We start from the raw sequence: 23,153 nt of genomic DNA on the forward strand, positions 1-23,153 counted from the left end.
TAAACCAGCAATTTTAATGTCTATTGGCAATTTTCATCTGCACTGATGATTCACACCCACCACAATGGCAACACAGCAGAGTGAACTCCTTGGCATACACTTCCCCCCTTTGTTTCTCCAATGTAGAGAAGTCAGTGTTTCACCAAAGTCTGCAGGATTCTCTTAACAGGGATCATCAAGGTCTGGAGAACTAATAAACTCTGCCATCCTGAAAAGAACAATGAAAGAGCCTTTGTAGAAATGTCACAGTACAACATAGTGTACAGAATCCAGCTCTCCTGCTGCAGACATGGCACTTAAGAAGAACACTGCTGGTAAAGTTAAAGCAAGGACAATAGAAAACCATATGGACCAAAGCAAGTTAAATGAACAAGAACAGAAACTACTAAACTGCCATCTGCCTTTGCTTTAGGATGCAGAACAGTACGCAGCCTAAACCCCGTTCAGCTTAAAGGGAATCTGTGTATGTGCCCGATAAATCAAACCCAGTATGGCAGCTTCAGTTGAGTGTGCATTCAGCTTTTATCAAGCATATGCTCTATGTTCTCCATGTGCAGGATGACCCTGCTGCACTGAAACGCCCGAGGGGGCGTGTAGCAGGCTGGTACAGTACATCAGGGGAATCCCATCAAACACCTTTCCTCTTTCGCTCTCCTTCCAAGAAACATACTACTGCTAAACAGAGCGTGTGCACAAGGGTACTCAAGCTGAAATCACAGCTCTGATTAGAAATACAATACAGAAGTTGTCACTCAAGAAAGGAAATGGGAAGCCTCAGGAGAATAAATTAGGAAAAATGTCAGCTGCAGCTTTTGCATTCAGAATACCACACTTTAACATTCCTGTCACTATTTCCTGAGGTGTACATTTGTCTGACATAATGCTTGCTAGTAGCTCCTGGGGTCAATATTGGCTTTGAAAACAACTCAAAATGTGTGTGAGAGTGTCACCTGCTGGCAGACTTTGGCACTTATTATAAAATATGTTCATTTAAAGTATTTAGATTTAGATTTTAAGATGTTTAAACTGGAGTTCATTTTCACTCATTTATTACATTTATTTGTCAGTTACTTGTTACCTTCTAATCTGGGTTTAAGCTGTGATCACTTTTTCATGTATTCAAGAATATAGTATATTTTAGTGAGGTTAGGTGAGTTGCTGATTCTAAATTGGCCATAGGTGAGAGAGTGAGTGTGACGGTTGTCTGTCTCTCTGTGTTAGCCCTGCATCAGATTAGTCACGTATCCACGGTGTTCCCGCCCTTCATGCTATGACAGCTGGGATCGTGTCCAGACCAAAAAACAACAACAACTTAAAAAGCTTAAAGATTTTTACTTACCCCTTGAGTTTTTCTAAAGATGTTAATTCAGGATTATTTGAGTACTGTGTCTGTCTGACTGTATCACTGCTCCTAATCATTATTCTGACTACACACCAGAAGCTGCCATGCGAGGCACTAGTCAGCCAATCACATGGCAGAAACTCATTTAGTGCAATTAGGAGTGTAGATATGGTTGAGATGACCTGTTCAAACCAAGCATCAAAGTGGGAAAGAAAGGTGTTTTAGGTGACTATGGGAATGGGTGTGTGAGACAAGCTGAGCATTTCAGAAACTGCTGATCCTGAGATTTTTCCACACAACCATCTCAAGTTTACAGACAATGATCTGAGAAAGAGAAAATACTTTATTGTTGTTGTTGTTGCTAGAGTGCAGAGAATAGTCAGATTGCTTTGAGCTGATAGAAAAGCAAGGCTCCATCCTGCTGCTGCTGTAATGGTGTAGGAGATATCTTCTTGACATACTTTGAGCCCCTTAGCACCAACTGAGAATCACTGTTAAACACTGAAGCCTACCTCAAGCTTGTTGCTTACCATCTACATACTGATAGTAAGACCTCCTGATGGCTGCTCCCAGCAGGACAGCACACCATGTCTCAAAGCTCAAATCATCTCAAACTGGTTTCATGACTGTGACAGTAAATCTAGTAGAGACCTCTGGGATGTGGTGGAACAGGAGATTTCAATCATGGATGTCCAGCTGACAAATCTGCAGCAAGTCTGTGACACCATGAAGTTAACGTCCAGCACCTCGCTGAATCTGAAGTTCTGAGGCAAAAGGGGTCCGATCTGGTAATAACACAGTAATAAAGCATCCAGTGAGTCTTAATGACCCAAGTAACTCTTTACCAAATTATTTGATTTCTTCAAATACTGTCAAATCTACCACTTGACAATTTTCCCGTTTCCTTTTGCATCTTTGTCAAACTGTATATATTTTACAGAATAATATCACACAAAAGCAAAACGACAGCTAAAAGTTAAATGGTTTTTAGAGTTAACCCTTTATTTAAAGAAACAATCAAGCATCACAGGTGACTCACTGTAAAGTGAGAATGCTACAAGTCATATGTACAACCAGTTTCATCCATCACCTAAATGATCAATTGGCTTTTTAAGGAATAAAAATCAGCATAGAAAAAAAAAATCTTAATAAATGCAAGTCATTACAAGCCCCTTCAGAACAAAAAACGTGTAACAAAACACTGGTCGTATACTGGGTCTGTTGTTTGGTTAGAAGGAGCAAAAGTATACAGGAGTTAATGTTCTTTGAGTGCCATCGTTCATAAAGTGTTAACGAGACATCAGTGCACCATGTGTGTCACTCATGCATATAAAAGAAGCTCAGGTGTTTGACATTTTTACAAGTGATGTTGGTGGGGAAAAAAAAGAAAACACGTCAGTTTTATTATTGCTCCACAAAGCGGAGCAGCATTAGTACAGATATGCCACACATCGCTCTGGATACAGGAATTTACCAAGTCTTCACATTGTTCGTCTTCTTAATCGCACCTACACGGCGCTGCAGACCTGGCATCACAAAGGGTTTTGGTTTTTTTTTTAGATCAAATATATTTTCATAGTTAAAGAATCACAAGTAAAAATATTAGAAACAGATAATAAATCAGACATAACATTAATAGCTTTAGGATAACTTATGGGGAAACTAAAGAATCTACTGAAAAACATTCTCCACGTCTTTAATTTAAACTCAATAATGCATCTGTGCAGGATGGCCTAGTTCTTTGCTAAACAACAGAAACGCAGCCAAGTCAAAGTGAAAGAGTGATGTGATCGTCGCTCTTTCTTTAGCATAGATGCTATTCGAAGGGTTCCTGCCCCACATGTACCTGTGTCAAGAGGATGTCTGTAATACAGGCTGTGTTAACTGCTTAAACTAGCATTCTAAATAGGGTCACAAATACAAATGTAGCCACATTTGTATTTGGTATACTTAAAATATTTACCACAAAGCTTGTGGCTGAGTTTAAATTAACTTCACATGAATAAAAGAGAGAAAACAAGCATCACTGTTTGCCCCCCTCCATTCCAAGTCTAAACCATAGCTGTAACACTACTGCTAATACAAACGTAAAGATTCCTGCAGTTGCTTCAATTTAAAAGCCTCCATTTGGTAAGAAGGAGGCTTTTATAGTGAAGCAGCCCCAGAAAAGTCAACGTGAGAAAATATCAAATCACTCTTCTTCTTTTTTTTTTTAATTCTGCAACAAGCAAACTGAAATCTTTATAATAAAAACTAACATTTTAGACGTCCTTTGCCACGTTCTCGCCATCAGACACAGAAAGTGGAAAGGTGTGTGAACATTAGCGTTCAAGTTGCAGATTAAATCAAATTAAATGACGTTATCTGTCCCCATAGATAACCTACAACCCTGTTATAATAATTCAGAGATTAAAAATATAACACACACATTTATTTAAAAAACAATGCATAGCATAAACATCGTTGCAAAACTCCAGCCGCACTGCACGTCATACCTAAACCTCAGCCAGACCGTTTGTTTCCACAAGTAGAAACGGGTGTCTGGAGTGCTGCTTTTCTTTTTCCAGGTGGAGTCTGCTGCTTAGGCTTAGAGAGAGAGCAGAGGCGAAAGTCAAAAGCTCTCCTTTAAAAAAAAAATGGGGGAGGGAGAAGAAGAAAAGTGAGGCATTTTTAGGGTCTTGGGGGTGAGGAACAGGACCAGCGGGAAGATATTGGACTCTGCTCTAAAAGAAACAAACAAACAAAAAAACAAACACTGCTGCTCAGGAACTTGGCTCCTTCAACTCTACTGTCTCCACGGTACTCGTGTCAAGAGGAGGCTCTCTCTCTCTAAGTGTCCTCCTCCTCTTCCTCGCCCCGGTTGCCCACCACCCGCTTCCTCAGGGCGTCGTCAGGGAAAGCCTGCCCCCTGGGTTCAGGGCGGCCCTCGGGAGATCCTCTCGGCTTTCTCCAGACCTCGTCGTGGTCCTCTTCTTCCTCCTCTTCGTCATCTTCCTCGCCGTCAGCCTCAGTGGCATCCTCTTGTTGCTGGATTAATCTTGCCTGATCTATAGTCTGTTTCTCTGCACAGCAGCATTTAGAGCAACAGTCAGTATCTTACTGTATATAACATAAATGTGAATTAGTATTTAGTCTAATCTATTACAAAACTCACTCGGGTAGTAATCGGGAGAAGAAAATCTTCTTGAGGGGAAGACGAAATCTGCAATGAACACCAGTAACTGGAACAGACAAGACAGGATTAATCGTTAAACCACTGGGAATGTGTGCATTTGTGATGAACGATGTAAGAGCTTCAAAACAGAATCATTTCAGTTTCATAATAACGAAGCACGGCAAAATTACTCACCAGACCCAACGCCAGGCCAGAAAACAGAGTGGCCAAGCCAAAGATAACATATGATCCCCACACGGGAATCCCCAGCTTCTCCGTCATGTAGTTATGACAACGCTGGAAATCACAAGAGACGAGATATTTCAACCCACATCAACAAAGCAGGCTGGTTATTCTTTAGATCCTTTTATAACCCATGCTTTTGTTTATATGTAGCTAAAATTCATGTCATCAATAGAAGGGTCCAGTGAACCTCTGGCGCCACCTTCAGGCCGCACGCTGAACTGATTATACCGGTACAGCAGGGTAGAGCGCCAGCAACCACTACAATAGAGATTTGAAAGTTGAATCTATTGTTTTTATAGCTTATATATACACAATTTAGTTCTTGTTTTAACAGCTGCAGTTCTGTGCAAAAGTCTTAAACCTCCCCTAATTTCTTTATACCGTATTTGAAAAATGGGAAAAGGGTGCAGAGATTTATTGAACATAGATGGAAATACAGAATAAGAGACAAAAAGTGAGATTCTTATAAGCTTAAGAGTTAATTTTTGGTATGACCACAGCCTTAACGCTTTTAGGCAAGCCTTTTCTATCATTTCTCTTCTTTGACTGCCTTTTGTTCAATATGCAGCCAAATGCAGTCAATGTCAAAAGAAAAACTTTGTAAGACCTTCAGACAGTCTGGAGGACGATTGCTCAAGACTGTTAAAAAATATTCACAAGAAAGTGTGACTCCTTGGAAACAAATGTAAAGAAATGAGGGGTAGCTCAAGACTATTGCACAGTTTTGCATCACAGCTGAACTGAATTAGATTCGGGAATATTAATCAACAGCTAAACAGTAAGATATCACGACACTTAAACTGTCATTTAAAAAGAAGCTGCCAACGGAAATACCCAAAATATATTTGAAACATCAAGTATGTGGTAGAGTTTATTTGTGTCCTGGTGTGTTTATCAATGTGTAAAGCCATTCTTAAGCCATCTGTCATAACTGTCATAACCCCATGCAACTGATGTGCGTCTTAACTCTGCATCCCAATTCAATTAAGCAAAGCAAGGCTTCCCTCAAAATTTCCTGTCTCCACCTATTTGAGTAATGTTTGATTACTCAATTCTCTGTGAGGTCCACTGTAAATATCAACACCACTTATATTTGTTTTTCATTCAGTGTGCCAGCTCTTAAACTCCGTAAAACTGGATTAGAAGTTTACACTTCGCACATGAAAGCAAGTCTAATTTCAACATGTAATTTCACTTTAGGCGTGACATGCACACAAAACAAATGCTTAATATGCATAATAACCTACAGCACTGAGAGAGAAATCCTCACTTACCCGGATAAACATGGAGAGCTTGAACAAAGCAGACATCGAATTCATTCTGTCAACAGAGGAGGGGAGGACAGCGTGTAATTTAACACTGTTTCAATCTCTCACATCACTACAAAGCCAAAAGCCAAAAATAACAGGAGCGGCACAGGAGGGTGTGCATTTGTGTCTCACTTCAAAGCATCATGAAGAAAAGAGTAAACACTTCAAGTTATTTTCTGCTTTTTCAAAGGAGTAATGTGCAACAGTGACTCATTATTATTATTGAACTGATCAATAAATGGAGAATGAATCATTTCCCATCACAAATTCTACCTAGAACATAAAGGAAAACTAATTTAACTAATAACCCGGGCTGATAAATCTCTAGCATTAATAGCATAGTGACTTAGCTGAAGATACAAACTCACAAAAAGGAAGACGGTCCAAACCAAGAGGAAACCGGCTCGACTGCTTTCCATTTCTGGTCATGAACGAAGCTGAGGAAGTCATCTTTAGTGCGAGCTCCCTGGTACTTGCGGAAGACGCCGTCCTTAGAGCTGAAACACACACAGATTCACACAGATAGGGACCATCTTATCGACTGATATACTATCAAAAAATGTGTGCATTTAGCAGCTTATAGTGGCTCTGAGCCTAAGAGCTGAAGTCGAGCGACAAGCTGCAGGATAAAGTAGTGAAGTTTGTGATAAAGACAAGATAAAGATTTGAATTTTCTCCACTAAACAAATGAAAAATGATTCTTGGGAAATATTTTACTGCATCAAGGGAAAGTTAATTCATTTGTGCTTCTATGTTTTCATGTCATGATTTCTGCGTTCTCCTGAACCACAGGTCCAATTATATGCCACTGCCAATTTATGAAGAGATAATGTGGCACTTTATATGATGAATTTACTGTTGAGCCTTCCTTCCTTCCAAACAAACAAATGCATAGGTGCTGCTGACCTGTTTGCTGGGCGAAGCTGCAGATTTTGTAACTGTTAGAGCTGCAACTGCAATCAGTAATGCCATGGATAGCCATCAGGAGCTGAACTGTAACTCCTTTTTTGTGCTCCTAATATAACAAACCCTGAATTTGAACTGGCAGTGCTTCAGAAGGATAAATTTAGATCTGTTGCTAATAGAGCACAGGAATTCAAGAGCTCAGCCGGCACAAACTTGCCAATTCACTACAAACAAACATACACACACCCTGTATATAGCTAGTATTGCACACATAAACTGAGGTGACACAGCCAGAACAGCTAAAGCAGAGCCACTGTTATAATCTGTTTTAGTCAGCCAAATAAACAGTGCAGAGACACAGGTCAATCTTTCAATATGAATCACTGTGAGCTACAGGAAAATAAACAGTAGTTCAGGGGCACCAAAGAAGTCTTAGGTTATTTTTTTTCCACTTAAAATTTGGGTCTGTTGCAATCTGAAAACTTTACCTTCAACTCTGGCAGTTTAGGCTAGGTAATTTTGAAAACTATCTGTGGCATTTTGACTGTACTTCATTGTTACTGGAAACATGAAGGAAATGTGGAGAAAAAGACAGCAGGTTAGACTTGATCACAGGCTCAGAATTTACTAGTTGTTCCTCATACAAGACTAAAGATAATATTAAGACTGAGAAGGGATGGCACATTTCCATCAGAGTCACCAAGACTGTGGAATAGTTTCCTACTGCAGCTACTTTTAGCTTTGAACTCTATGACAAAGCAATTAAAACGTTTTTGTTCCTATCCTATAAATCCTATTTCTGCAACTGTACTTAAGAGTCCCAATGCAAAGTTTTCTGCCGTCCACAGACCAAACCATGATAAAACAAGAGCTTCTTACACAGCTGGGTTAACACATTTAAAAGAGGAAGTAAATAAAACCACAAAAATAACCAAGAACTTACTGGTAAATAGTAGGAAGTGAAGTGATGATGAATCGCCCGCTCAAACCTTAGGAAGGGAGGAGACAAGTACACTAAGTGACAGACATGTTGAAGTAATCTTCAGCTACAGACCAACATTAGTATTAACAACTTACTAATGTAAGGAAAAACAATGACTGACTGACTGACTCACTGCAGAGTTGCCATATCACTGCCAAATCTGTAACATCATCCTTTCCAACACAGAGAGGTTTCCTGAACTGCCCTGAAGCTTTGTTTCATGTGTACAAGTCATTGTGTAGTTGGTAAATGGGAGAGGTCATTCAAACCCACCAGGCTGCTCTGTCACATCCACTTTTGCTATGTTGACCCCCATGTCCTCTCCCCAGTCCGCAAACTCCTTCCACGCTGGTTGGAGCTGCTGGCACGCTGGACACCAGGGTGCGTAGCTGATGGAGATCAAATTTCACAAAGAAAGACGCAAATCAGGAGCACAATCATCACTTTTACCGTGCAGATAACCACTAATCTACGAGCTATTATGAGTCTGTTCTTTAGCAAAGTGAACCCCATGCAACTGATGTAAGCTGGTTAGCTAAAAATAGCAGCTGTTAGCAGAGCTGAACAATTTTAATTTATCCTGACTACATGTCGGAATAAAAGATAACAATTAAATAAAACTAATGACCCGCGCCTGGAGACGGCTGGACTCGTGTTTGTAGGAGTTTAAAAATAAATCTAGCTGACTAGTTGTTAGCACCGGACGTTAGCAAGATACTGACAATTCAATCATCCATTCCCCAGTCAGGATCTCCTCCCAGTTAGCATCCGTTACTTCTTTGAGACTGTCCGGCTTGGCCAATACTGGCGACGATATAAAGCATATTCCCAGCAGTGAAAGGTATATCCATGACTTGTGCTTCGTTTGCAGAATTAAAGAAAACATGTTTGAGCCTCTGTTGCTCTTGGGTGCTACTGCTGCGGCTAGCTAGCAAACATGCCGTGCCTAACTTCCGCTGTGCGCCTAAACGTCACCGGTCAGCTGACGAGTCAAATTATTTTAAATTAATTTTATAGCTAGAACCATAATTTTAGTTTTTATTTATTACTTTTTTAATAATTTCAATATTTATTTTATATCCTTATCCTTAAGGCAAAGGTTAAAATATCAATACTAAATCAATATGCTTTCAGATATATTTATTTATAAATGTTTTACATATATATTTATTTATATATTTGAAAATACATTTAATCTCATCAATTTAGACCTAGAACAGTTAGTAATGAACACATTTAATGCCTGTTAGCTTCAGGTTTTAATGTATTTATTTCTGTATTTTGTTTTATTTCATGAATCCTCCTGGCTTAACTTAGCAAATACACTGGATTTTCTTTTATTATTCCTTTTGTGTTTTAAAAAAGTAGAAGCATTAAAGGGAAGCAGAAATTTGCTTATTTACCTTGCATTTTTTCTCGTTACCCATGATCTTATTCTACTTCCTCCAGCTGCTTGCTTTTGGGGTTGGCACAGCACATCACAGTCCATCTCACCAGCATCCTCTTCTGTCACACCATTCCTCTGGATGTCCTCCTACGTCCATTTACTTGTCTTCTGCGGTCATCCTCTTTTACTCCTGCCAGCACCTCTCTTCTCCACCACTCTGTTACTTCTCCACCTTCATTCCTTTCACTCCTTTCCATCTTTACTGTTACACCTGTCTCCTTGTCTTTCACATTCATGTATTCTATGTTGTCTCTGCTGACTTTTATTCCTCTCCAGGCTCTTTTACCCTTGCTTCCTACTCTCACTATAGATCACGTCTCTGAACGTCATAGTCCAAGGAGACTTCTGCCTAACTTCATCTGTCAGGCTGTCCATTACCACTCCATACAAGAAGAGCCTCAGAGCCGATCCCTGATGTAATCCCACCCCCTTCTTGAACCAGTCTGTCACTCCTCTTGCACATCTCAACACTGTCTTGCTGTTCTCATAAATGCACCAGCCCTCACATGCTTTTCCGCCACTCCTGACTTCCTCATGCAGTATCACAGTTCCTCTTTTGGCATAATGAAGCTCCTGACCTTATAATTCTGCATCAACACTCTCAAAGCAAACATTGCATAATCTCTGCTTTAAAATATTCGTCTTTTTTTGTTAAGTAAACGCCAACTACCAGCAGGTGGTGCTACTGTTTTTTTTTTTTTAAAGGGAAAAAAGAAAGAAACTGTAGCTCTTAGTAATGTGTGTTTGGACTTAGTGGATCTAAGTATTACCTAATGATTAAATCCATCCTACTGCCAGACTGGTCGAAAGCACTGCACTAAGTACTAATATCTCAGTACTGACTATTGCTAAAACAATTTGGTACAAATTACATCACAAGGGGCTTTTAAAACAAAAAATGAAAACAAGATATATGACTGTTTCCCCAGACAAAGCTGATTTGACCTGAAGATAAAAGACACCTTCCTGCCTTCAAATTCATAAATGTCTTATTGAAGCCTTTTAGAGAATTCACGTCAAGAGATTAGGCTCTGCATTCAAAACATTCTTGTGTTTAGCTATTTCGTTTAGTGGGTTGTGAGCCAAATACTATTTTATGCTTTGAAATGCTCCAGAAAAGACAGCTTGTGCTTTGCAACCACATAAAGCAAATGTTTCCCACCTATAAACCAGTGTGTGTGCGTCTGAGCCAGTCCTCTTTCCCTTCATGAGAGGATGTCACTCAGAGTAAACCCCAGAATGAGAGCACTTATTATTGTTGGGAACCTGCAGGCAAATTGAAACAGCTTCTAGTTATCACTGCACCTCACGCTCTAAAAATACCCTCCAGATGACATCCTTTTGTGCCCCTACTATTGTCCCCTTTCTCCAGCCATCGGCGCTGCTCCACTTACAAGGTTTAGGATTTCTAAGTCTGCAACAGTATTTAGTTTGGTTCACACTCACGTTTAGGTGAATAGTATTTTGAGTCATTTTTTTTAATTAGATAAACAAACAATCCAAAAAATGTTGGTTACATTGCAAAGTCGAGCTCTGAGATTTCTTCTGTGTCTCGAGCAACAACAGCACCAGTAATTTTCCTGGATCATGGATTTATTAAGAACACCGAATGCCAGGCAACCTTGCTGCCAGCCTGTCCCATCGGTCATTTACCAGATTACGAGAACTATACATATTTTCGCCAAACACTACAATTATATTGCATCAAATATAATGTTTTTGGAGTTAATGCCTCCATTTGATGATAGGTGAAGCCTGATGGAGCCTGGTTTTTAGCACTGTTTATTTTAGTTAGGCAAAATGACTCCAGGTCAGCCATGGCTGCTTTTCCATAGTGCAAAGTTATGCTGTGTTTCCTTATCTGGAGAGTAAACTTCAATTTTATGCTATCCATCTGTTGCTCCTGAGCAATTATTTCTGCAGAATTTGTATTGAAACTCAATCCCATAGAGTCTCTCATTAATCCTCTTCTTTAATGTTGTTTTGTTTCCTGTTACCTTCTCTGTCCTTCAGCGTGATTGAAAGGGAGGGTACGCTCAAACACTACCTGATTTGAAAGCTAACAGCTGCAGTAATATATACAGACTACATGCCGATAATCATGTTGGTTAAATTTAAACGTTTGTAAAACTTGAAAACTTTCACAAAACATTTTACAAAACTTTGTACATGAGGTAAAATGTGAAATGTAAAAAGGCCAGTAAATTGCAGCACTTTGGCACCCTTTCTGGAGCATCCACAAGTGTAGATATTTGTCTTTCTGGCAGCCATAATTTTCTCCTTTTTGCCTTTTACCTGTATGCTCCTGCAGCTCTACTTCTGTGTGGATGTAAAGGGCAACGGTGCTTCGTTTTATGTGCAACTGTGCTGTCATGAAGCTCTCAGACTGTCCACGTGGCAGCTAATGGATTCCAGTAATTTCAAGAGTGAGAAGTGGCACAGTGTGGGAGTAAGGAGGAAGAACATCCTCTCAAACCAGCTACGCAACACACATGTGGGACAAGTTTCTTTGGGTTTTCTGTGTCGTTCTCAAACTCCATATTCAACTTTGCTTGTTCCACTTAAATATTGTAATTAAATGTTTCAGTTATCTCTAAAGACAAGCTGGGTTGTATAAGCGGAAGAATGAATGAAGGAATGATGGATGGATGGTTATTTATTTCTCTGATTTTTGGAGGAGCCCAAAAAAGAATTAAAAAAAATGATGTTAATGGATTTTTGTTCTGTCATTTGTACAACTTCAGATCAGACTGGGAGAATTTCAGACAGTGAAAATGCCTTTAGTCTGCATATTGGTATTTTATTTTGAAAATTGGCCAGATGCTTAGGTTGCATGGTGGTGCAGTAGTTTGCTCTGTCCTTTCACAGTAAGAGGTGGGTTTGAATACACTGGCTGGCTGGAGGATGTGCCCTGTGGTGTCTCTCCCACAGGGCATAAGGACATCTCTTTCTTCATTTGTTAAGGGAAAAAAGCTATCTGAGAACTACCTGGTCCTCGTAATTGCCCTCCCACCCCCATCCTCTGTATTAGTATATCTGTTCCTGTAACCCTTCTCCAAGGTGTTCTGTCAGCAAAATCGGAGACAAGGTATTTCCCAGCTGATAGATGAATAGGACAAGACATACTTGCGAGTAGCAAAGCCCACTTTGGCAATTACATCTCAATACCAGCTGGTCCAACATTCCCTTCAACATCTGGAGCCACTGGAGCGCTCCTAATCACTTGTGAGAATTTATATTTTGCCCAGTGTCCTCTCATAAATCTTACTCACTGTCACAGCGAGCTGTGATTCACTCTCCAGGGATTCACTTCCACTACCTCGGGCAGCATGACAGCCGTTTACTGAACTGAATTTGATACTGATTATTTAACTTGGTAAGGTAAATCCGAAAGATGCTTATTGCATTTTCATTTTCTGCCATCATTAAAGCAAAGCCAAAACCCCTCCCTCCAAATGTGAACATCTTTTTATAAAATGACACAGTAAAGCCTTCAAATTGTCTTAAAATCACAGTAAAGTCAAAGCTTACATTTTAAATTTTGTTTTATGGCTTTTAGAAACTTCTGTCAGTGAGTGATCAGCTTAATTCGTGTGCCATCAGGGAGTCAAGTGTAAAAAGCGAGCTGAGGTGAGATAAAGTAGATTTTTTTTTATTACTTTCTACCAATTTTTCTTCCTTTTACATTACACTTTTATGAGTTTTCTTCCTCAGTGTAAAATCCAAACTACAGTAATTGCCTTTGTAACTGAAATAGCACCTCCTGCTCCTCTCACAAGAGCTATAAATCACTTTTCACATCACTCTTCATACCCAAACCACACTAAAAACAGCATAATATCTTTTCTCATTTGCAAACCTCAGTACACAGTCTCTGCAGCCTTCAGGTCAGCAGCCTACAGAAGTGCCAAAGTGTCAAGCTACTGAACTCTCCAGCCAGTGATTAATGACTTCCATTCCTCCTCAGGTGCCACTAGATTGTCATTTGTTTTCTTCTCTGTGTTCCCTGCAGCTCAATGCTGAATTTAACCTGCGTTCCACATTTGGATGTGTTGCACATTGCATGATAAATGATTTGTTTTTCTGATGGTTTGCATTAATTACACTCCTCAGATAAGCTCTTCAAATTGCAATACTAATTAGCACACAGTTCTCTGAAACCAGCTAAAGGTCATTAACTTTGGAAGAACTTGGTGCATTTTATGCTTTTAAAAATTAGTTTCATCTCAGTTTATCTCCTCTCTTTGTGTTGTGTTTTAGATGCCTGTTTCAGTCCAATATGTCTATTTTTCATGGTAATTTTATTAGTAAATCAGTGAAGGTGTGTGCGTGTGTGTAGAGTGGGGGCCTTTATGTACTGGCTATGCGTGTCCTAGCCCAGTGAGCCTCTGCAGTGTGATTCCCTCGATCCCTGCAGTTCTCTGGGGTTTATAGTCTGCAAAGTGGCCATGTCGCAGTGTGGCGTGCAGGGAAATGAAAGGGAGGGGTGAGGCATTGAGTGACAAAGGAGGAGGTGCTCTTAAAACTGGATCAGTCGGACACTGGGTCACTGGGCTGGGGAGTACCACTGATTCTACTGAGCTCAGCTTACGTCCCAACGTCCTGACTCACCGCTGACCAGCGCTTTAATCTCGACTGACACTTTATTATTTCTACTGAGGCTGTGAAGAGCATAAATTATTGCTTCAAAAGTAATTGAATGTGTCATGGCCTCAAGATTAAGTAACTCGGGGTTTCTCCAGAGTGAAATCATTTTTATTTTATTATGTCTGACCTGCCACCAGAAAGCGTAAATCATGTGCTGAGTTTCAGTTTCTATGTAACTGTTAATGCCAGATAAACTTGTATATTTCCCAGAAGTGTACGTTATATATTTAGCGTAGTCCTGAAAATATTTTACAGGAAAACGAGGTCAGAGATGTTAAAATGAGAGAGACTTTATCTGCTGCTCCGTTCGTGTTGCTGTGTTTGGCTGTGTGTAGATTGAAAATAATTGTGCAAGTTTTGCGGTTTATGTTCATTTAATGATAAACAAAGTGCATTCTCCATGTTCTCTTTGGTTATTACAAAGCAGTGGGGATAGGTTCATTGGGATTTCGCGTGCAGTAGATTAGTTTAGGAGCATTCGTGGGTAATGGCGTGCAAATTGGGATGCCTCTTTATGAGGCTATGTAAATGTGTCAGGCAGCAGCAAGGGAAAGCCAGCTCCTCTGGTTCCTCTAATTGGATTTGCACGTGTGGTGGAAGGCCTGGATTCATTTGGAACAAAAGCCTTTATTCTGCTCGTCCTACACAGTCCATCCCATTGTTCTACATTTTCAATTACCTGAGTACAACGCTGGAAAAGATGCAAGGTTGCTTTTAGGAATCAGCTCACAAAACAGAACAAGTTAATTTTAATATTAAAGAGGATTCCACCACTTTTTTTCAATTTAAAATTAATGATTAACAGTCTGTTTTTGAAAGCACTACAGACTGGCGTGAGCTATTAAGAGAGGAAACTACTAGCAGCAGCTCTTCAAGTCCGTTTCTGACATTTCTGAGAGCTGTTTGTGGTTCTTTTTAGTCATAATGCCTTAAATATGGTCTGATATTAGCTTTATTGACCAGGGAATGGAAACTATCTGCTATTCTTTTCAGCTTTTGTAAAATACAGTCTCGATCAAAGGTTTAAGACCACTTGATAAATGGCAAAAAATCATATTTTGCATGGTTGGATCTTAACAAGGTTCCAAGTAGAGCTTCAATGTGCAACAAGAAGAAATGGGAGTGAGACAAAACATTTTTTGAGCATGCAATTTATTGAAAACAGTGCTTAAACTGAAACAGGCTATTTTACAGCAAGTTTAGGACCACATGCCTTTAAAAGTCCAAATCTGTGCAAAAATGTGGATTCATTGTCATTTTCTGTCAGGTAGTCACACTGTCATGATGTTCTGTTGGCAAAGGCAAAAAAACTTTCCCTTTTTGAACGTGGTCGGGTTGTTGAACTGCATAAGCAGGGTCTCTCGCAGCATGCCATCACTGCTGAGCTGGAACGTAGTAAGACAGCCATTTGGAATTTCTTAAATGATCCTGAGGGTTATGGAACAAAAAAGTGGAAGTGGAAGACCCAAAAAGCTGTCCATCAAGACGATCCTCGACTCAGTTTAAAGCAGTTACTGGTGACGACTGCAGCGCCATAACCATCAGACAGCATTTGAGACTGAAGGGCTTCAAAAACAAAAAAATCTTCAAAGGTCGTCTCGTCTCCTTGATCACCACAGGACTGACCGTTTGGACTTTCCAAGACAACATCAAACATGGGACATTGAGAGGTGGAAGAAAGTTTTATTCTCTGAAGACAAAAAATTTAACCTTGATGGTCCTGATGGTTTCCGACATTGCTGACATGACAAGATCCCACCTGAGATGTTTTCTATGCACCACAGTAGAAGTAGAACAATGGAGCTTCAGGTGGTATGTCCAGATGTTGCCCTGATGACTGAGGGCTCTCATCTGTGTGGTAACGACTGGGTTTTTCAACAGGACAACACTACAGTACACAATGCCCACTGGACAAGGGACTTCTTCCAGTAGAATAACATCACTGTTTTGGACCATCCTGCGTCTTCCCCTGATCCAAATCCAACTGAGAACCTTTGGGGATGGATGGCAAGGGAAGTTTAGTAAATGGACAACAGTTCCAGACAGTAGATGCCCTTCGTGCGGCCGTCTTCACCACTTGGAGAGATTTTCCCACTCATCTTGTGGAAACGCTTGCATCAAGCATGTTGAAACGAATATTTGAAGTGATCAACAATAACGGTGGAGCTACTCATTACTGAGTTCATGTTTGGAACTTTAATTTCTGTTTTGGGGGGGTTTACGAGTTTTTTGGAGGTGTGGTCATAAACTTTTGATCAGCTGTAAAACAGCCTGTTTCAGCTTAAGTGTTGTTTTCGATAAATTGCATGTTATGGTCAGATGTCATTGTTTAAATCATTTTATTCATTTTACCTTTGTGTTTTCTTTTAAAGGTGCATATCTTGTTTAGATCACCTAATAGATGAAACCAGTCAGTGCATCCCTATGCAGTCAAATATATGACTACAGTTACAGATTTGCATTTATTTGGCTCTGTACTACATTAACTTTAAATTTTCCGGTTGCACTTCAGGCAATAAATTGCATTTTGAATGTGTTGTATTCCTCCTGCTTTCCCTACTTTCTCTCTTAATATCAACATAAAAGGCTGTTTTTACCTGAATAGTCTAATCCCCTGAGGTGACAGAACACCGTGTAAACCTCACAATGTTCCCAAACAATCAGTCTGTATTTCAGGCGGTGATTACAATGAAAACTCTTTTCTCACTGTTTTATTTTTGTGATTTTGCATCAACCAAATTGAACCCAACCTCCCTGCCTCTGGAGCTCTGAGGAAGCCATTAACACCCGCACATATTCTCATTAATGTTGGCACACTGCAGATCTGAAGGTGAAGGCAAGATGTGTTGAACATGTGTGTGATAAAAGCAGTGAAACAAATGGCACACTGTGATTTCCTATTTGCTGGTAATGGTGAGAGCAGGCAAACTCAGCCTCTTAAAAAGTAGGTTTGAAAAATGACGTTTTTGTGTTGCACTCTTTTATGTGCGGATCTGAATTTTCCGGCTTGAAAATGAATATGTGGAAGATATCTTCCTGATAACACAGTTACTCATTCTTCATTTGATGATAAGTCAAAAATAAGCAATGGCAGAAAGCTTTTCTCCCCTTTAAAATATTATTTTCTTAAACAGGAAGTATTAAGACACTGTAATAAATATAATTTTTTTCCATGTCAGACATCCAGCAACAAAAAACAATCCCCATTCCCAGATACTGGAGTTCTGGGCAGAATATAGGACAGGTAAAAGCTTGAATGCAGAGCAGCTGGATACCACCTGGGTATTAGCTGACAGGGCAGATCAGACTGATGCTCTTCAGACTGAGAAAATGCAGGAAAAGGCGATTCTCAGATGTAGAGTGTTTGTGCATGGCATCATGCACACATTGTTGGAGAGCTGTGAACCATATAGCTGGTGATACAACTACCAGTCATTAGGGGAAGTGTGTGTTACCCAACAGGTTGGTGAGTGGGTCCTGGAAGTTGCTGCCTATTACTAAATGGAGTGTGTGGCAAAAAGAGTGGTGCACTGAAAACCTCCTTGTGATTGTAAACAGATTGCCATGGTTGCCTAAACAGTAGTTTGCATTGAAGATGCTGACTTTCAAAAACTTGCAACTACTAGCCAACTACAGACAACCGTGGCAATTTGCTGGAGACCAAAGCAATCCAGAGGAAGTTTTCACCACCTTTTTTCCCTCAGAACCAGTGGTTAACAGATGGACATGAACCGGCCTGTAGCCCAGTGTGAATGGCCTTAAACTGTCACCGCTATTTTCACACACCCAAAGTGGTGTTAGGTGATAGGACAACATCACATAGTTAGCAGACAAGTGACTGCAAAACCTCAGTTGGTCAGCTAGATCGAGCTGGGAACTGGCAGGTGGTCTGCTGTCAGTCAGTTACAGGAGTGCTCATTTCTGTGTCAAGATGAATCCAAGAAACGTTTAAACAAGATGTAAACAGGCAATAAAAAAACAAGATGTTAATGGGAAGGCTAAAGCCAAAAACAGGAGCGAACCGATGCAGACAAAGTAACTACGTAATCACTGAGGTGAGAATAAGAAAAAAGACAGCAACTCAAACCAACTCGTGTTTTTAAAAAAAGAAGAAGATAAACCTTCACATTATTTGTGATAAAAAATTAATTTCACCACCCGCAGCAATAACCTGAGATTCAAAACTTTCTCCATTTTCTCTCAGATCCACATCAAGGTGATGACTGACTTCAAACCGGAAGAATAACAGACGGCTGGACACTTGATCAGAGTTTTTTAAACTATGGAAACTGTACTGGTTAACATCCTGCACATGAATCCTGATCAACTGATAAAAATGGTCTCTGACAAACAGTACTCCCTCTGAATCCAAAGACCCCAGTGGTCCCACAATAGTTTGATGACTGTGAAAATAACACAAAGCCTTTGTACTGGTTCTCCACCCAGCTGAACCAACAAGAGATATATCTACAGCATTATTAACTGTAACTCGATTTGGCCTGGTGAGACTTGCTGTATTTCAAACTGCCCCAAATCTCTCTTCTCCATACTGTTTTTTTCATCTAGTTTATTTAATAATCCGTTTCAATATTTAATAAGCAGATCCACTTTACTGTGTTCTACTGCAATTCATTGTAATCTGGTGTGGCTAACTCAAATTCTGTCAAACAAGGCCGACATTATGTTATTTATACTCCATTCAGGCCTGTGCTGCTAATATACCACCAGTCTTTTTTCATGTTTACCCATAAACAGAAAGAGGCAGTTATATAAGTTGGATTTACTTGTTTCTGAAAAAGCTCGGTACCCTTGTAAGTACAGTCATTCATGACTCAGTGACAAATGATGCTCTTGCAGGCCTCTACTGGCGTCTGAGAGGGAGGCTGGGTTGTCGGAAGCAGTGGGTGGACAGGGCAGGCAAGCGCGAGGAAACGAAGCAAGCGGTGGGAGGCGCACAATGGCGTATCATTCACCGACGGACACCCACACAGACACACACTCATGGAAACACGTATAAAATGTATTTATGTAACAGGCTTCCTGCCTAGAGCAAAGTACACGAGTAGATCCTCTTCCAAAATAAAAATAGACACATCTTTTGAAACAGATGCCTCTTAAAGACGTGACGTAAAACATTTCCGTCGCCATACTTCTTATTATATGTTACATCGCGTCACGATGCCAAATGCATTGTGCATAACGCTTGGCATGTATTTAAAGTAATTCACCTGTCGCTGAAGACGTCTCCTGAAAGATGCAGTTTGCAGTGGGTGCAGGGATTGAGAGCACTTCCTCTGCCTGCAAAATCCCCCCTGAATGTATTTCAGCCACTTTGTGTTGGCTTTGTTTAGGACAATTACACAGTTGTTTGTCTCCATAGAACTTTCAGTTTTCAATTTTAACCCTTTCAATAGAGCAAGCCAGCTTCCAAATTAATTGCGTGATCATATTAAAAGATTCTGAAATAATAACAAGCTTGCAGTGCTTCCCATTTCTCTTCCCTGTACAACATACAGAGAAGAGAACTGAAAGCAGTCAAAGACCAACTATAGAGCATGCTATATATACCATAACAGTATAGCTCAATCCACAGAGAAGGGTCTGTGTAATGGAAATAATCTAAAGTGAGCTATAACAGCTGTGGCCTTAACGTGGTTGTGCTATAAGGCCGTTAATTCAATGTTCATTGACAAGGTCTTAGTAGAAAATGGGTTAAGAAGATTCCCATGCTTTGAGCAGCTGTCTCATGAGCTTCTGATGATCTTTTTGGACATTTGCAAATGTAAAAAAATGGAGGTCCTTGAGCCAAACTGGGGAATTTCCATCGAAGCAATAACCTTTAACATAATGATCCTTCATAATACCAAAAATGAACAGCAAAAGCAGTCTCAAAGATGCATTCAAACAAGTAAAGTTATTTTAGTTTATGTGTTGTCTTTTTAAATGAATCAAAATGCGTTAACTTTTTTATATGAACACATTTCACATGGCAGTAACCCAGCGAACAAGAAAGACAAGTGAATGCCTGAAACTGATGATATACTGGGATTTTCCCACACAATCACTTCTAGGGTTTATGGAGAAAAAGAATGGTCTAAAAGAAAAACCCCGGTCTTGACGCCATTACGACATCTTACAAGTTAAAGTAGGGTCATTCAATTTTCCACGCAGCTTCACCAGTGTAGCTTACCCAGGACAAATTCACAATCCTCAAATGATACAACAACAATCTCCAGCTCTGGTTTAGCCAACGCTAACATGAGGCGGCTGCAGTCTGTCAAAATGGTTTTTTTCTTTTTCTGTTGCAATCTGTTGTAATCGTTCTCCACTGAGACAAGGTGAATAGTTTTTGCTGAACTAGTCTGCTTTTTGATGCTGTCAGTACGAACAAAAAGCTGAAATACATAAAATATTATTCACACAACAAGCTATCCTTATTTGTGATGTGACACACACACATCTGTTCATACATATACCAACATTTGATCTCAAGAAGATCAGACCTGTAAAGATATTGCATAATAAAAAGAAAGTACACTTTTCAATTCTAACATTTCACATATCAAGACATAATATAAAAAACAATCAGGCCCTGAGGTAACTATAACCTCAGATGAATTACAAAACATCACACATTACACTGTATCATTATTTATTCAGCAGAAATTAAGCAAAAATACAAAAACGTGTGTGAAAAACAAAGTACACCCTTTAAGCTGAGTATGCCGATCTCAAGCATTGAGGTGTATTAACACAGTACAAGTGAGATAAGACATCAGCAATGATCTTTGAAAAGCTCTTGTTGCTCGTCAATCTGGGAAGGCCATTTCCAAAAAATGTGAAGCCCATCATTCTGCAGTGAGAACGCGAAGGTCGGACCATGCAATGCTCAGAAAAAATGCAAAAAATCCAAGAGCTACATCTAAGACTCTACAGGCCTCAGTTAGTATGTTGAAAGTTAGGGCTTACCAGATTTTAATAAGGACCTGACCATTTTTTATCATGTTATGAAATATAAAACTTAGAAGTCACGCAAGGTGTAATTTCTTTTTACCATATCCCTACATGAAGGTCCTTTCTTGAATAAATTTACAGAAGTAAATTCTAAAAATCATCTTTTCTTATTTAATGAATCACCATTTACAAAAATAACTGTAATTTCATCGACATGTCTGAGGCTATATATGTTTAATGAGTCTTCTGTTGTCACATGCATGTACCACGTAAAAGCACAATGAAAAGACAGACATCCAGTTGACATGTTTTCGTAACTACAAAATAAAAGCATGTCTTTTTGAAGCAGCATGACTTCAAACAGCTTGTTGACATTTCAAAAAAACATTGAATTTCCATTCATTATTTAACACTGGCATCACCACACTAGAAACAGCAACGCATTTTACTTTAAAAATGGAGTAATTAATGACTTCAGTGAAGTGCCATGCAGTGGGCTAAACTGGACCCTCGTGGGAGACTGTCTCTGTGCCCCGGTCAGTACGTTTGACGTTTTGTTTTTAGTGTTTTCTTTCAGTACAGTATGAGAGAAGAGCGACTGTGTAAGAACTATTTTGATGCTGATGGGTTGTCATCTGTACTCTATTAAGAAGGAGCTTTCTTACAGCTGCCTCTGGCCCATTTACAGCTGCTATTTTTGAACACACTGCCCCCCAAAGGCTGGGAATAGCACTCTGTACTCGATCTGTTTAGCACAATAACAACTGTCTGGAGACAATGGAATTATTTTTCATATTGAAGAATAATACTGCTTTAATGGATTTTGACAAAACTGAACTGTGTGTTACAGAGAAGAATACATTAAAACAGGTTTTAAAGCATTAAGAAAATGGCATGCCACCTAATAAATAAGCACTGAATATACAGCTGATGTTTGTGCCAATAAACAAAATGATTTATGTTTCTCACAGAAAGAGTCAATCATGACCCCCCCACCTTCCAGGAGTGTTGCTGTTACTGAGATGATGGAGGCATCAGCGAGAGTCCCAGTAGATCAATGGTCACCACACCAATCTCTCCAGTCCGCATCTATTGTGCCTGTGGGAGGTCAGCTGACAGTGGGGGGGAAAGAGACACTTGCAGGGATGTGGATGGCTGTAATTCAAAGAACAATAGAAGGAAACAAAGAAACGAGGAAAAGGGTGGCTAGACTGAGAGAGAAAAAAGTTACACAGTGTATTATCTGTATTAGTTTGTGTTTTTTATACATATATATATATGTATTTTATTTGAACATTTTTTCAACACACGAATAAGAAAAAGTACAAGACAATAGTTGGGAAAATGTTAACCAAAAAAATCTATTTGCTGTGGTGAAGTTTAGCAGTAAGAAATATCACATTAAGCCACATTTTGAAACAGTCAAACCCGGCCAAGTTACAGTGCAGGTGAATGAGACTTCACAGGATTTTATCATTCATCTTGTCAATAAATAAATCAGCTCTTTCTGATCAGTTTTGTTGGTGCCACTTCAATTTTATTTCGTAAAATACTTGCACATTAAATCTTTAACTTGTGCATATCAGTGGGACATAGGCTGCATCTAACAAAAATCCATTTTATAATAGGATGTGTCAGGATGAACCATGGGAGTCTCTGGAGCTTCTGTTAAGTGGCTGGCCTCTTGCATTAGCTATTTTTTTCCATATTACTCTTAGGTTTTGCTGCTTGTCTGCTACAAGCTTCTCCCCCTTGTTCCTTGTTACTATGAGGACAAGTTCAAGTATATAGGTATATGTAGCATGACATCACCCATAAACACTACAAAACCAGTGTTTTCTGTGAGGATTGGCCTAATATTTTGGGTCTAATGGGCAGTAGACATTTAGCTGGAGAGTACATACAATGCAAATTCTTCACACAATAGCTGCAGGTTAACATCAAGTGAACCACTTTCACAGCTTCTGTCCGTTTCTCTCTTTTACCAGAACGTCTTTCATCCATGAATTAGTTCTGCTATATTCAACCAAAATCTCCATTAATTATACAAGTAACTGCAATAAAACCTTTGACCAATATTCATGAATCATATCAGGGTTTTCATCCTTTTTCCCCCCACACTACTCTCAGCAGAGTTCCCATGTTTTTTCACTCTCCATCAAACT

At 39.6% G+C, this 23,153-nt stretch overlaps 2 protein-coding genes across 3 annotated transcripts in view; one reads left to right on the forward strand and one right to left on the reverse strand.

Moving 5' to 3' along the window:
* LOC109195984 (uncharacterized) overlaps positions 1 to 22,484 on the forward strand; it is a 98,445-nt gene extending 75,961 nt beyond the window's left edge. The window contains exon 4 of one of the 2 annotated variants that reach the window (XM_019348887.2): positions 21,960 to 22,484. In XM_019348887.2, the coding sequence (XP_019204432.1) occupies positions 21,960 to 22,304 (345 nt within the window). In that variant the 3' untranslated portion in view covers positions 22,305 to 22,484. Of the gene's footprint in view, positions 1 to 18,238; positions 19,621 to 21,959 lie in introns of those variants that run through there. The other variant, XM_025900903.1, reaches the window with a different exon arrangement.
* On the reverse strand, positions 2,324 to 8,915 carry tmx1 (thioredoxin-related transmembrane protein 1). Its single transcript, XM_003442865.5, has 8 exons — positions 8,663 to 8,915; positions 8,214 to 8,329; positions 7,902 to 7,947; positions 6,421 to 6,549; positions 6,017 to 6,062; positions 4,692 to 4,793; positions 4,497 to 4,563; positions 2,324 to 4,404 (listed from the first exon to the last, which is right to left on the reverse strand). Exons 1-8 carry the CDS (start codon positions 8,824 to 8,826, stop codon positions 4,172 to 4,174), a joined length of 903 nt encoding a protein of 300 aa, XP_003442913.1. The 5' UTR covers positions 8,827 to 8,915; the 3' UTR covers positions 2,324 to 4,171.
* Positions 22,485 to 23,153: the final 669 nt, after the last annotated feature.

The sequence above is a fragment of the Oreochromis niloticus genome, linkage group LG19 (genome assembly GCF_001858045.2).
Source record: "Oreochromis niloticus isolate F11D_XX linkage group LG19, O_niloticus_UMD_NMBU, whole genome shotgun sequence".
NCBI classification, from domain to species: domain Eukaryota; kingdom Metazoa; phylum Chordata; class Actinopteri; order Cichliformes; family Cichlidae; genus Oreochromis; species Oreochromis niloticus.

Bases quoted from the DNA above. Each gene is read 5' to 3' on its own strand.
- tmx1 (XM_003442865.5), bottom strand. From the start codon at position 8,826: ATGTTTTCTTTAATTCTGCAAACGAAGCACAAGTCATGGATATACCTT. The intron at 6,063-6,420 runs GTGAGTTTGTAT...CTCTGTTGACAG, and splicing joins TTTGGACCGTCTTCCTTTTT to AATGAATTCGATGTCTGCTT. The intron at 4,405-4,496 runs GTGAGTTTTGTA...GCTGCTGTGCAG, and splicing joins TTCTCCCGATTACTACCCGA to AGAAACAGACTATAGATCAG.